The 14606-nt window shown below is 38.7% G+C and overlaps 1 protein-coding gene across 1 annotated transcript in view; it reads left to right on the top strand.

The window, feature by feature from the left end:
- nek7 (NIMA-related kinase 7) overlaps window positions 1–10966 on the top strand; it is a 98493-nt gene extending 87527 nt beyond the window's left edge. The window contains exons 9-10 of the mRNA XM_012857036.3: window positions 3772–3885; window positions 6845–10966. Of these exons, the coding sequence (XP_012712490.2) occupies window positions 3772–3885; window positions 6845–6955 (225 nt within the window). The 3' untranslated portion in view covers window positions 6956–10966. The remainder of the gene's footprint in view (window positions 1–3771; window positions 3886–6844) is intronic.
- The last annotated feature ends 3640 nt before the right edge of the window (window positions 10967–14606 follow it).

The following is a 14606-nucleotide window of genomic DNA, read 5'->3' as shown; positions in this document are numbered from 1 at the left end:
ACAAACAGGACAGTTGACATTTTTCATCTGTCAAAAGCAGAAGATGCATGAAAATACGAGGGGGTCTTGTTTAACCCTTTGCCTCCTGGTGTCTGCAGCTGCCTCCCCCGCCTCCTCCTTGTTTCTGTGTCAGTCTTTTTTTTTTTTTTTATCCATGCTATCAGAGCACATTTGGATATAAAGGTACTCTTAATTTAAAATATATACTTGGGCTTTATTTGTTACAAAGCAATTAGGAGAGTTTTCCACATGGACCTCTAAAACAACCAGAACAGATTTTTATAGCAAAGCATCTTGTGTTTAAGGAGGGCAGCCTTGCCTGAGACCAGTTGGATCTCTTCTCTAATTTTATACATTTAGAGCTCACATTTTAGTTCTTGAAAATGCGATGTAATTATAAAATTAAACGCTAGATTTTTTTAAAAACAATAGATCTCACTAGTAGACTGGTCATTTGTAACACCTAAACTTTCTATGCCTTGCTTCACATGGGATGTATTTATAGCCTGCAATAGCTGGATGCTATTATTAACGAGATAATATGTTTTTGATTGAAGAAGAAAACAGGCATATATTGCAATATCTACCAATATTATCGTCATGCAGCCCAGATAAAAAGTGCTATATAAACTCATTCCATTTCTATTTTGACGTTTTTTCTAATTCCAAACAAGGCATTTGAAAGGAACAGAATTCATTTCACTTGTATAGTGACGATTTTTCCTCTGACTGGGGTTATCACAGCCTGATGGTGTCTCTACAAAGGAGCTTCTGGAGCTCTAAGTTCTAAGACACTCCACCCCAATAGGTTCTCCTGGTCTTTAAGTATAATGCCAAAAACTGCTGTTTTTCTTTTCCAAAGCGCTCCTGGTTCAGTTTATTTTGCTACTGTGTGTGTAAAAGCGAAAAGCATTTGCCAAAAATGCTTTCATTAATCAAGAAAGAAAAGTCGGAGGTTTGGAAGACGATCAGATACCGTTAAAAGTCCGACCATAAACGACGCCGTTATTCCCATGACCCGCCAGGCAGCGTTCGGGAAAGCAAAGTCTTTAGGTTCTTACTACATCGTAAAATGGCGTGCCTTCTACAACAACCCATCATATTAAAGGGGCTCTAATTATATCATCGATCCACGTGGTTTTAAAGTTTCTTTACCAAATCCTGCCGTTTTTCCCAATGGGGTTTCTGGGGTTTAGTTATGGTTTTGTCATCGACAGAGCAATTGACGGCTCCATCGCAAACGAATAGATCTTTGTATTCCGTTTGCTTTTATGTAAAAGTATGCATAAATACCCTAAAAAGTAGCTCTGACCGAACACTTATGTGGTTAGCTGTAAGTTTCCCCTTAGTTTTTGTTTTTTTTGGAAAGGAGGCCTGGACCAGTGTTGTTGTTCTGGATCTTTCCTGTCCTCTCAGCCACCAGCTGGTCTCAGCAGATGTCCAATCACATCACGGCGGGCTGGGTTGGAGGTTTGTCCTGTTTTAAAGGGAGATTTTCTTCTTAGTGGTGATAAAATATGAATTGACTCAACTGCATCTGAGCCCGACTAAAGGATTAGATTTTGTTTGAATGAATTTAATTCATTTTTGATTTTGGACTAAATCGGATAATATGTGATATGGTATGTTTTCTTTTTCATGTGAACTAGACTTTAGAGGACAGTTAAGGATGTATGTAATGATTTGGGAAAACAAAGTGATTGTGGCTGGAAATGTCTACATTCCTTACCCAAAATCTCTCGTCTCACATGCAGCTTCCGTTTTTTCATTTTTCCAACTCACACAAATATTTTCTCTTTGTGGTGCCAAACATTTTATAATATGCCACCTTCACACCGAGCTGATGTATTCGGTATGGAAGTACTCCATTTTGAATCGCATGTGAAAATTTTCTCTTCATCAGCTTTCACACTCCCAATTAGCAGCCTGTCATACACATACTTTTGTCTCCAAAACAATACACGGACAGCTGAAAAGTAGTTGAGAAAATATTGTGTAAAAACTCTCTCTGCCCACTGATAAACCTGTGAAGTTGCTTCTGTAATTTTTTTTTTCATTTTTTTTTATAGCGTCTCTTTGCGGGTTGGGTACTTCACACCCCAGCGTGGGTTCATCCAAAGGTCGGAAGCAATGGTCAAAATCGCTTTTAGACTGAAATATCTGAGTAAACTTAGATCTTGACAATTGGGCGAGAAATTCTGTAGATGGGAGCAGAAACCAAAGACAAGCAGAAAACTAGGAAGAATGACTATTTATTCTCTGGCCTCAATCCTGTATTAATGTTGGTCAAAGAGCACGGTTACATCATGTCGCTATATATATATATATATATATATATATATATATATATATATATATATATATATATATATATATATATATATATATATATATATATATATCCTGTCTAAACAGAGTCTGTTTGTGCCTCTTTGTGTTTTGTGATGCATGTTGTTTAAAGCATGCACCACAACTGGTACAGTTGTGAAACTACACCTAAGCTGCTTTTATTCATCACACAGCAGATGTAGCCAGAAGCCACTTTTTCATTAAAACCTTCTTGTTGAAATGAAAATTATTCATTTACTAATTTTTTTTTTTAATCCTGTAGCTTTATAAATTATTCCCTCCCTATGAAGGTCTTTGCAATAAACTGGTTGCTGTCACACACAAAAAACAACAACCTTGAACACAATTATTGGTGAGTTAAATAGGTAGAACGTAATTGTATCATAGACCATGTAATACTCCATTTTATAAGTTAATTTTATAAGTTCATGTCTAAACCCAACAGAATTGTTGCTGTAATGTCATTTAAAACTTCTATGCTACTTTACCAGTTTAACTAATTTAAATATTTGATCGCCTCAGAATCTTTCCTTAAACTGAATGTGAAACTGAACCTTGCCCTGCTTCCTTAATTTCACACTTTTAAAGCATCTAGAGATTTTAAAACATGAATTTGAAGAATCCCTTTCCTTTATTATTTTTATTTCCAAGACTGGCTGTTATAAAACCAACTCAGTGGAAAAGATCACAACATGAATTTCACATATTTACATGCTTTTAAGAATATTAATATCTCAGATTACTTAATAAAATAAAACTGAAGCAAAGTCAAGTTAGAAGTTTGAGTCGAGTTTAATTCGGAAAAAGCTTTTAAGGACTTATTTTACTGAATCAATTGTAGGACAAAATAACATCACATTAAATTTCTACTCTTCGAGAGGCAGGATTGACCTTTTGACCCGTGCGTCCTGCTTCCCCTCTGACCTTCGTCTGCTCTGCCTGTTTACAGTCGTTTACTAGAAGATGCAGGATTTTTGCTGTTCCAGGACTGAAATACCCTTTGGTTATGCATCCTTTAAGCAACTTCTGTTGTTTAGGCTATAGCTCACATCTTCAGCTTTGCAAAGTAGCACTAAGGAAAAGACCAGCTAGCGAGAGGAGAATCATCTGTTTTTAAGAGATTTTTTTTTTTTTTTTTTCGTTTTGATTCAAATAAAAGGTAATGGTGGACTGATCTGTGATGTACAGAAAGTTTAGACTTATCGACTTGTTGTCTTCCACACTTTAACCGTCCTCTAAGCCCCAGGAGCAGATAACTGTGCAGAGACCGATTCCAACACGCGGTACAGCGGGTACCACCTGTTGAGAGTTTGAGTATTTTACTTCCCTTTTGTCTTTGTAGTCTCACCAGCTCTCCTCTTGTCTCCATCCCCTTTCTCTCTATACGTCTCCTCTCTATTTCTTTACATCTCTGCGCTTTAGATGGCAGCCTTACAGAGTCCTTTCTATGGGGATAAGATGAACCTCTACTCGCTTTGCAAGAAGATAGAGCAGTGTGACTACCCCCCTCTTCCTTCAGATCACTACTCAGAAGAGGTAAGTACTGCTGCTATCTGTTGCCTTGTTCTGCTATATCATGAAAGAGATGTGGACTTGTGTGTTTTTTTTTGTTTGCTTTTTAAAAGGACTTAATAATATTGGCTTCTGGCCCTTTTTCACTTCTTCTTGTAACTTTTGTTGTTTTTTTTTTTTTTTACTTTGGTAAAACCCACCCATCTGTCTGACCCAGTGCACAGTGTATAATTGATCAAAAGGCTGGCAGTGATTTTATCCATTTGGAAATTAAATTCCTATATGGAAAACATATGGCCATGCTTTAGAGCAGAGTCAGACTAAGTGGGCTAGAGTTTCTCAAAAATCATCGTTTAATCATCCGCTTTACTTCTGTGAAGACTTCCTCGAGCATAAAAATGTAACATAGTCGACTTCTGGTTTAATTTTGCCCTCTTGCTGATTGCCGATGACAAGCATGAGAATCTGTGGCTTTTTTGTTTGCATGTCATCTTCATGTGGGTGGAGGTTGTTTTTTTTTTTTTCTTCTGAATGTTCTTAGATGAATGCTTCCATCCTAAGAAAAAGTACCAACACTGATGAGACATATCCACAGACGTTATGGTTGGTGTTTACCATCCGTCACAGATTTCTTCTTATCAAATTTGCTTGATTAACAAACTTTTAGTGCAGCAGACTCTTATTTTCACTTATGTTTTCAATACCTCTTGTTTAGGGTCAAAGTTTTATGTCCAGTTTTTGATTTTTCTTTAAAGAAATGCTAATGACAATGATTTTGTATTCTTTGCAAACAATGTAGCTTCTCATTTTAAAACCTTAAAGCAAAAAAAAAAAAAAAGAAATTGTGTTGATTGTAAGCCTTCCATTGAATGCAAAATACTTAAAAATCATATTCTGTTAATAGTCCATCCATATATTCAAAAATCTTGAAAAATATTTGTAGATATTTCACTGTTAAGTTTAAAAAACGTTTTTTGTGTATAGTTAGTCCACAAATAATTGTGAAAACAAACTGTTTTTCAGTTAATAATCCCCATAAAGCCAAAAAATTGTTTTAAATGTTTTTCTTGATAGTCGCTCCACCAGTGAAATATTAAAAAAAATCTACAACAAAATTATATTTTGGTTGATAGTCCCCCTTTAAATGGAAAAGTCATAAAAATGTTTTAGTATCGACAGTCTACCTATAAATAGTGTTAAAAATAAAAACATGTTAATTGTACTGTGTTAAACACCAAAATAGATTATTGTATTCATAGCCTTCCATAAACTGCAAACCGATTCTTGTTTTATCATGTTTTGTGTCACTATTATTATCTTTTATAGGCATAAAAAAATCATGAAAATACTATATTATTACAAAAACCAGCAATGTACAAGGTATGTATTCTTGATGAATAATTATAAAAAATAATGTCACAACTATTGATGAACAAGTCAAGCAGAAAGACCGGTTGAGGGAAGAAAGTGTTGGTGCTGGTTCTCTGAGACCAGAGGAGCAGCGCTGGTTGTGGTGAGGAGAAGAGGTGTTGTCCAGGTTGACTGGCCCTGACCTGCAGCGCTCTGTAGAAACGTCCTGCAGGTTGGGTCCTGCAGCTCTTTAGGACCCTTTTTAGGACCAGTGAGTCCTGCCCGCTGTAGTTTCATGCCCAGATGGCGATGCTCCCTTAGAAGATGCTGTATGAAGGTTCCTGAGCACCTTGGGAGGGAGCATGAAACTTCAGTCACCCGAGAAGTTACAGTCGCTGTCTGGGTTTACGCACACACAGCATAAAATAACTGATAGCAATGATGATTATTATTTATCCAATGATTTATTTATGCTTTAAATGTTTTATTATCCCAGCATAAATAGACAGTACACAAAAAATCTCATGGACTCACTAACGTTTAGTATTTTCTGCTCTTATTAATGATCCTGTAGCCATATAATAAATCCTGTAGAGAGTAAGCTTTAATTATGCCTCAGTAATTACTTCATTAGTCTAATAAGCGCTATTACTGAGGTATTTTAAGCCTTTATAGCGTCTTCATGTGTGTTTTTGTACTCGCAACAAAAAAAAAGTGTGCAAGTGTATATTTGTAACGGCAACTCTCTCTGCACTCACACACACTCGCACACCACGCTGAGCTTCAGCGTTACCCCACATGTCACCCCCATCCTGGAGAAAGGAAGACAAAGCGAAAGAGAGCGGGAATGATAGAGCGAGAGACAGGGCGATGGAGAGATGGAGATGAGGGGGGTGCCTGCAGCGCCTGTCTGGATGTAAACAATGCTCCTGAAGGATCGGCAGCAAACTGTCAGCTGCTCATCTTTGTTGTGTCATTTAACCATCTCCGTCTACGCTCCCCTCCTCCCCACCACCTCCCCCTCCCTTCGCTAGCTCCCTCCCCACCCTCCACCTGACACCCCCACCCACCCCACTCGCCATGCAAAGAAGCGCATGAATATTTTACATATCTGCCTCTCTGCACGCCCTCCGTCTCCACTCCGTGCGACTAATTCTCAGACCGTCTGAATTTGCATCTTCCTCTCACTTTTTCCACCCCCCCCCCCCCCCTTCCCTCGCACACGCACACACATGCACAGCTACCACGCAACACCAGCCAGGAAGTCGACATGTGGTTACCATGGCGACCTTCTGTAGATGTTTGTTTTTTTTTTTCCTCCCATTGCATCTTTTATTATTATTTTATTAATGATGGGACTGACTGTTCCGGCTACAGTCCTGTCTGTCTGCTCCAATCAGCCGCCGCGTTTGGCCTTGGGTGTGACTGATGTCCCCGCCCGGCTGGCGATGGAGGGCCCACCTGGGTTTGTGTGCTCGGGTAAAAGTGGATTCAGCTGACCGAAACCCCAATTAGTGCAGCGAAGCCTCCTGCTTATGTTGGTCTGTTATTGCTGTGTTTTTAAAAGCATCATTAACTGTATGATTTCTCTCTTTTACCTCCCCACCATTATTCCCCCGTCCCCTTCTACCAGCTGAGGAACCTAGTAGTTATGTGCATCATCCCCGACCCGGAGAACAGGCCGGACATCGGCTACGTGTACGACATCGCCAAACACATGCAGAAGGTCACACAGGGCTGCTAAGCCCCGTGTTGCGCACAAACATACGACACCCTGCAGAACTCCTCCACACTTCCACTCCTGCCTTTTATGCTGGACTCCAAACACGACTTTTGCCCATTACACCAAAAAAAAAAAAAAGGAAAAAAAAAAAAATCACTCCAAAGAATAACTGCTGGTGCTATCTGGTACATGAAGCAGAGTTTTACTGTCAGGGTAAAGTTTATAAAAACAACAAAGGAACCCAGATTTAGTGATAAAGATATTCTTCTTAGGTAGATTTTCAATTTTAGCATTTAAATTGTGCCTTTTTTTTTTTTTTTTTGAACGTTAAAAACTTGTCTCAGCTTGTGTTTGCTGGCATCCATCCTGCAGCTGTGACAATCATTTACCTCAGTCAGTGACTTTAGTTGGTAGAAACGGTGACTTTTCAGACCCCTTTAACAACTTCTCTGATGTTTTTAGTAATTTCCAACTTTTTGGACAGTATTGCACCTGAAAGAAAGTAAATGTTCTCCTATGTAGGCTCCAGCCTTCTTTGTTAGAAAATGTGCCATGCACAAGTTCTCTCTTTTCACCTTTTTGTCACATTATAGCTACAAGCTTTAAGGTACTTCATTGGGATTTTATGCGATTATTTGAAGGGTTTCCCCCAGAAAATGGGGTTTATCCTGGCTGTAGTTTTTATAGTGGCTTGCGGTAGGTGCGGCGGAACCATGGAGTTGGTGCGGGGATGGATGCACGTCTCAGTCATTGAGTCCTGAATTGCCTGCTGGCGGTAGTTAGAGGGCCAGATGGTGCTGATGTATATCAGATACTAACATAGCTCACCACCATCATAGGTGAATGACTGACTGTAGTGTAAAGTGCTTTGGGGTCGTTGGACTAGTTAAAGCGCTGTACAAGTAAAAGCCATTTACCATCAACAGCTAGCGTTGCCTTATGTTGACCAGGAGGTTTTCTCCCAGACGGGAACTTCACTGACCATTTTATGTTGCCCTCAAACATCGAGACATTTAAAATAAACAAATGACGCTTAGCCTGGCAGGGGTTTCCCCCACCGTATTATAATACGGTGAAAGTAGAAGGAAAAAGATGCACTGTTCAATAATTATGCCTTACGTTTATGTTTGTATGTTGCATAAAGTCCCAATAAGACCAATAAAACGTTAAAGTTGGTAGTTATAACCTGCCAAAATGTGAAAAAGTTCAAAGTATATGAATACTGTAAATATTTGAAGCCCAGGAAGATTACAGGACAACCTTAACTAAAGGCCAATACGTACTGTCCAAAAGCAGAAAAGTCTGCTCTTTTACCTGAGATGGCGAGGACAGCCGTCTTCCTGGCCAGAGCATACCATACTTCACAAGTTCTCAAGTGCACCACTCTTGGAAAGTCCTTATTGGTCTCTTTCTTGCAACATTTGTACATAAGGGTTGTCAGGAACCACGTCAGAACAAGGTTCTGACCAGCAGATGTCAGAAACAAGCTGCATGAACCTCCAAACAAAGGCCTACAGACAGAGAAAATGTCAGTTCTAGTATAAAGAGGCCTTTTCTACTCTCAAATATATAGAAAATAGAAATGTTGTTTACAATTATGTAAATTTACTAATTGGAGATGGTGATGTGCTCAAGAGTTGGTCAGGAAAAATATATAGTGAAAAATTGAGTGTGTTCAAAAAAAAATTCGATGCTTCAGCGTGGAAAAAGAAAAACAGTAAAAACTCTTAAAACTCTAGTGGAGATTTGTTTTCACTGAGTGACAGCAGCAAATCTGAAACAAAGCAGAGCAATTGATGGTTGATATGTTGTTGTGTTGCACTTTTTTTACCCTGGCAAAGCAAGGCTGGCAGGGTTATGTCAAATGAATGTATTAGAAAAGGAAGAATCATTTACAGGGTAGACTAGAGACGTGCTTGGGGGAGAACATGGGCAAATGTCTCCACAACACTTTGAATGTTAGTCATTTTGACACCTTTGTGTTGTCTGAAAACTTCACAATGTCTCTTTTGACAGCCCCCATAGTCGCGGAAGCTGTAACAAAAGCAGTTTTATATCTGCTGTTTACCCTTCCCGTGACACCATGTTTTCTTCTTAGCTCAGCTCCAGCGAGGTACAAAGTGTCACGTTGTTCTGGGTCTGTAAAAGTCACACAAAGAAAACGTTTAGAGCGTGAAATAAAGCGCTGTCCTTCCTACAGGGTCCAGCAGACACATCCAAACCCCCCGTTCAGGTGGTCAAACTCCAGGCAGCCTTGTTTATGTTGCAGTGAACATCTCTCTTATGCTACAAATAAGAGATCAATGTCAAGCCGTCCATGCTAGGAAAACTGTGTTCAGTGAAAATCTAAATACAAAGAAAATGATAATCATCGCCCTAACTTGGGAAAAGTATGTTATTGAACGCATATAAATGCCCGTTTAACGGAGGGAAAAAGCCATGATGAGATAATGTTGTTTACTATACATAACAAAGAAGAACCAAGTTGTTGGGATGGATTATTGATTAGTATATATGTTTTTTTTTTTGAGTAAAACGGTTTACACCAGTATTTTATGATAAACCAGCACTGACTGTAACTGGTTTACATTTCAATAATGAAACCATTCTGAAGGTAAATATGTCGTGATTAATAACACAATTTAACCTTGTCAAATAACCTGTTATACCCCTGTTATTGTTTTTTTTTTTCTGAACTTCTAAAACTTCATATGTGTGTTATATTCAGAATCAAAGCTTGCATGAGGCAAGAAACTAAGGTTTGGTTAACAAAATATGTTGATGTGTTGATGGTTACAGAAATACAGAGATTTACAACAAATAAAGTGTTTATTGTTGTTTTGCAAGCTTATATATTCCTTTGGATTTAGGCTCTAAACTGTTCCTCCCCTCAGCCACAGTCCTGATCGTGTTTTATCTACTAGCTTTGGGAAAGCGCCAAAACATTTCAGTATTCTCTAGTAATTTGTCTGGGAGTTGTTGCTTTGAAGTAACCTCTTTGAAATTATAGTTTTTATGGTTATTTTTATTTTAATTTGGCATATCAGCATTGAAACAAACCTACTAAAGCTGATTCTGCAGTGCCTTCAGAAGGCAAGCTTAGATATTTTTCAGGAGGCACAATTAATTAAATCACTTCCTGTATGTAAATTTACCTAAAAGTGCTTTTACTTTGAAACAGAACATTGTATTTATAGGAAAATAAACTCTACCTTTGCAGCTATTGCCTAAACAAGTGGAGTTTTTTTTTTTTTTACCCTTACAAAGAAGTTTAAAAACACTGAGAACTAAGTTGCTTTAAGGATTTTTTGGCTTATCTTGATATTTTTATCTGTAACTGTTGCCTAACTCTGCCTTTTAGCTTCTCTCCGTTTTCCTCTGCATGCCCACTGAAGTTGATATCGAAGAGTCCAGAAAGTAAAACTAAAAACATTGGCGATATTTATTGTCTTCGCTTTAGTTGCTTTTTCAACATTTCTTGTGCAAATGAAATACACATATCACCAACACGTTGTATGCAAATTAAAACAAATAAAGCTTTAACTTTTTTGTGGACATTGAGCTGAGTGAAGCGGTTTTTTGTTGTTCTAACATACATTTATCTTTTACCTGCCTGTATAACATCATCTAACAGTATTAAAGGACAGAAAGTATAATGTTTATCTCTAAAAACAGCTCTAGCCTATTCAGAGTTACTGTTATGCTCTGGTAAGGACAATTGGGATTCAAAAAATAAGATTTATTTCCCTTATTAAGGTATACAGTTTATTATTCCACTGAGATCAACTTCAGGGAAACATTTGCAGCATCACTAATCAAATTTAAAGTGTTGTTTGTTATTGGGGGGATACTAAAGCAACTCCAAAGAAGTATTTTAGTCAATATAGTTCTCTGTGATAAATGCACGGCCTCCATATTCATTATTACACCACCTTCTAATCTTGCACAGCCCTGCAGGGATGCAGTAACAGTTGTTATGAAAAAAATATCACTGTTTTGTTATGTTACTTTATTAAAGTATACCACAGTGTGTAGCAGCTGTTAAATGTCAACATTATTTCCTGTGCCCCTAAGGTGTAAATGTGTTTAACAGACGCTCCTATTTGAAATAGGAAAGACAATAAAATGTTATTAAATTGAGACAGATCTGTGTTGATTTTCATAAATTGCTAATTTGCTTCAAGACACAAATGAGGTTGGATGGACAGGACCCAGGTTCATCTTGCCTCCAAGGAAATGGTAAGCAGAATGGTAAGAGAGGGGGATAAAATCTGTAATAAAAGTAAATTGAGTGATTTGATCCTGCACAGTTCAACTGTGCACCTTTAGGACCAGAGGGGGAAAAAAACTAAACTGATTAATGGAAAATACACTATGTAACTGTGGAAAGAATAATTTCTAAACATATTTAGCATTACTAAAAAAAAAACAAACAAAAAAAAAAAACTGTTGCTTGTGAAGCAACAGTTTATCTGAATGTAACACATTTTAATAATTTATTGGGATATATTTTAATCAGCAAGCTTGTAAAAACGTTATGGTTGTATTGGAGGGTTTAGAGTTAAATATTAGTTTAATTAATAAAAAGTACAACTAAACATTGTCATGATTTGTCATGACGAACCCGAACACACACAGAGCTTAGTTTAAAGAGTTTATTGAAGGTTGATGAGTTGTGGAGGAAGGGAACCAGAATCTTTACCGGGCTGGAGCAGGTGAATGAAGAGGGCTGGAGCGAACCGACTGGAGGGAGCTGGAGGACCGCAGGTGAGCATTGGGACGGAACCCAAGGCTGGGCTTTGGAGCGGGATCCAATAGGGCTGCGAGGAGAAAATGCGGTCAGGAGCGAGGAGGCACAGTCTTTCGAGAGTCCTTCTGGCAAGGGAGGGTGAGATAAGACGAACCGGCGGTGAAGAGCTGACTGGAGTGAGCTTATATAGTGAGGCTTGCAGGTGGAGTGAGTCCAGGATGATTAGAGGCTGACAGGTGTAGGTGATTAGTGAGTGGAATCGGTGCTGGAAAATGTCTAGGGTGCAGCAGGCAGAAATGCACCCTGACAAACATGGACTTGCTTTCATCCGTATTATTTTTCTTGCAATGATTACAATGTAACTCAGAGTGGAGCGGTGAGTACTGGAGGTTGTACATTTCAGTTAATTAATAATAATTTAAATGTATTGATCTCACAATGGAGAAATTCACTTCTGCATCTTAACCCATCCCCTTGGGGAGCAGTGGGCTGCCACTGTGTGGCGCCTGGGGAGCAATCTGGGGTTAAGAGTCAGGGATCCAGAGTGGCAGTCTGTGGGAGTTGAACTTAGGACCTCTGGGACCCAAGCTCAATGCTCTAACCACTAGGCCACCATCCCCCTTGCTTTGCTGAGCACCTTTGACTTTGCTGCTGACGTTCATAATTTTTTGATAACACAGTTGTGTCTCTTTCGCTAAGGCTTCAATACTAGAAAATCATAGAAAATGTCAGAATCAATTCAATTTAAGGTCATTTTATTTTGCTCATCAGAGTAATTATGCTTGTCTGAGTTCTTTCTATGTTGAATTTTGACATTCTACGATGACAGCAAAGACATCAGTCATATTCCATGTGTAGCAGCCAGATTTATTTCTGTATGTACCACAATCTTTCCACTCTGAGACCCGTTGTGGCGTAGGCTACATGACCGGTAGGAACACAACAAAACCTTTCTCTTTTAACCAAAATGTATCGTCCTGTGCACCAGGCCTAAACCACACGTAGTCATCAATCAAATGTGTTTCAGGAGTGTTGTCTCCATAAGTTATAAACCTCCCAGAGTTGTGAAGAGGACATTTACTGCAGGTGTAACTGCAAGTCTTTGTTGTAAATTCCTCCCATTCTTCTTTGCAAAATCTTTCCAGCTCAGTCAAACTGGATGGAAAAGCTCTGTAAACAACAATTTTCAAGTCTTGCCACAGCAACTCAGTAGGATTTAGTTGTCCAGGCTTGTTCCCCGCTTCTTGCCTCTTGACCGCAGGAGATGGGAGCCTGACCTGCAGCCCGGCATGTTTAGACAATGAATGCAGGCCGTTCACACTGAGCCTGGTTCTACTGGAGGTTTTTCCCTTCCTGTTAAAGTGGAGTTTTCCCTCTTCCTCAATTTTGCATTGTTTGTTATTTAAACTTTTTATGTCTTTTTCTCTTCATAGTAGGTACACCTGGTCTGGCTTTCTGTTGGCTGTGACACCATCCAGTGGGGCAGATCACCCGCTATTACCATATAACATAGAAAGGATTCCTGGATCAATGTGTGCTTCTGTACTTTTTTTGTGTCTCTGCTCTGTCTTCTCTAACCCCCAGTGAGTCGAGGCAGATGACCGTTCTCACTGGGGGTTAGTGATGCTCCACATTGAGCCTGGTTCTGGTTCTGCTGGAGGTTTTCCTCCCTGTTAAAGGGGAGTTTTCCTCTCCACTGTCACTTCATGCATGCTCAGTATGAGGGATTGCTGCAAAGCCATAAACAATGCAGACAACTGTCCACTGTGGCTCCACGCTTCTCCAGGAGTGAATGCTGCTTCTCAAGACTTGATGCAGTCTGCTGGGTTTTCTTACTTCCAACCCGAATTAAATAGAACTGATGAATAGAGGGACTTTGAAGGGGCCTTTCTAATAAATGATTGTACTTTGATGTAAGCCATCTTTTTGTAAGTCTGGTTAGAAATATAAATGGAAAACAAAGAAAAATCCAACTAATTTATTAAAAAATTAGCTGTGTTTATATACTATGTTCTAAAATATTCATATGAAACAGCTGGGGTGGATATTAAGTTATCAAGAAGGAAAGTACACTACTCATTAATTAAGAAAAAGATGCATATTTGTCTTTGCAAATTTATTTAAAGGCATCGAGCGTTTGAGTGTCTCTGTCCCAACGCAGGCAGGAAACAGCGACAGGAAAAGTGCACACTACACTTTTATTACATTCTGGGTTAACATAGGAAGCAGGAGTAGTCTTCAGCTGAGAAAATAGGAGTGCACACACTGGTACGTTCCAGTTCTTATCTAACACAACTGCTCTCTGTGTCCTTGGTTAAAGAAAATAATAAATCTGTAAGCATGTGAGCTTCTTTCACACGGGAAAGTTATGCAGGTGCATCTAGACAAGATATGATCAGAGTTACATACATCAAATAAATTTACTGCAACACAGCATATTTATTTAGCTTTTTTGCTCACATCAGTTCAAAGCATCAACAAAACACGATCTGATTAACACGAAGGCATCAATTTCACAGATAATCAGTATGTTTTAAAGAAGCTTCTTAAAACTCTAACAAACATGGCATAACAGGCATAATGGGGAAAAAAGTTTCTATAACTGTAAACATATCAGAGATCTTGGCAAAAAAACTTATCAAGCATTCACAAATTATTTTACGTGTCATGAAACATCTTTTTTTTTTTTTTTTTTTTTTTTTATAAAAGGCTAACAGTGGTGCAGGGGTAAAGCATGTGACCCACGATTGGAGGCCTCAGTCCTTGACCTGGCGGTCCCGGGTTCAAGTCCTGGCAGGTGGCACATTGCCACATGTTTTCCCCTCCTCTCTCAACCGCATTTCATGTCAACCTCCTTTCAAATAATTAGTGCAAAAAATAAAAAATAAAGCTAACATAAAGAGACAATAAATGCTTTCATCT

Source organism: Fundulus heteroclitus, chromosome 9, assembly GCF_011125445.2.
Source record: "Fundulus heteroclitus isolate FHET01 chromosome 9, MU-UCD_Fhet_4.1, whole genome shotgun sequence".
Lineage (NCBI taxonomy): Eukaryota > Metazoa > Chordata > Actinopteri > Cyprinodontiformes > Fundulidae > Fundulus > Fundulus heteroclitus.
The sequence above is the reverse complement of the archived record's forward strand: the minus strand, read 5'-3'. Positions and strand labels throughout refer to the sequence as shown.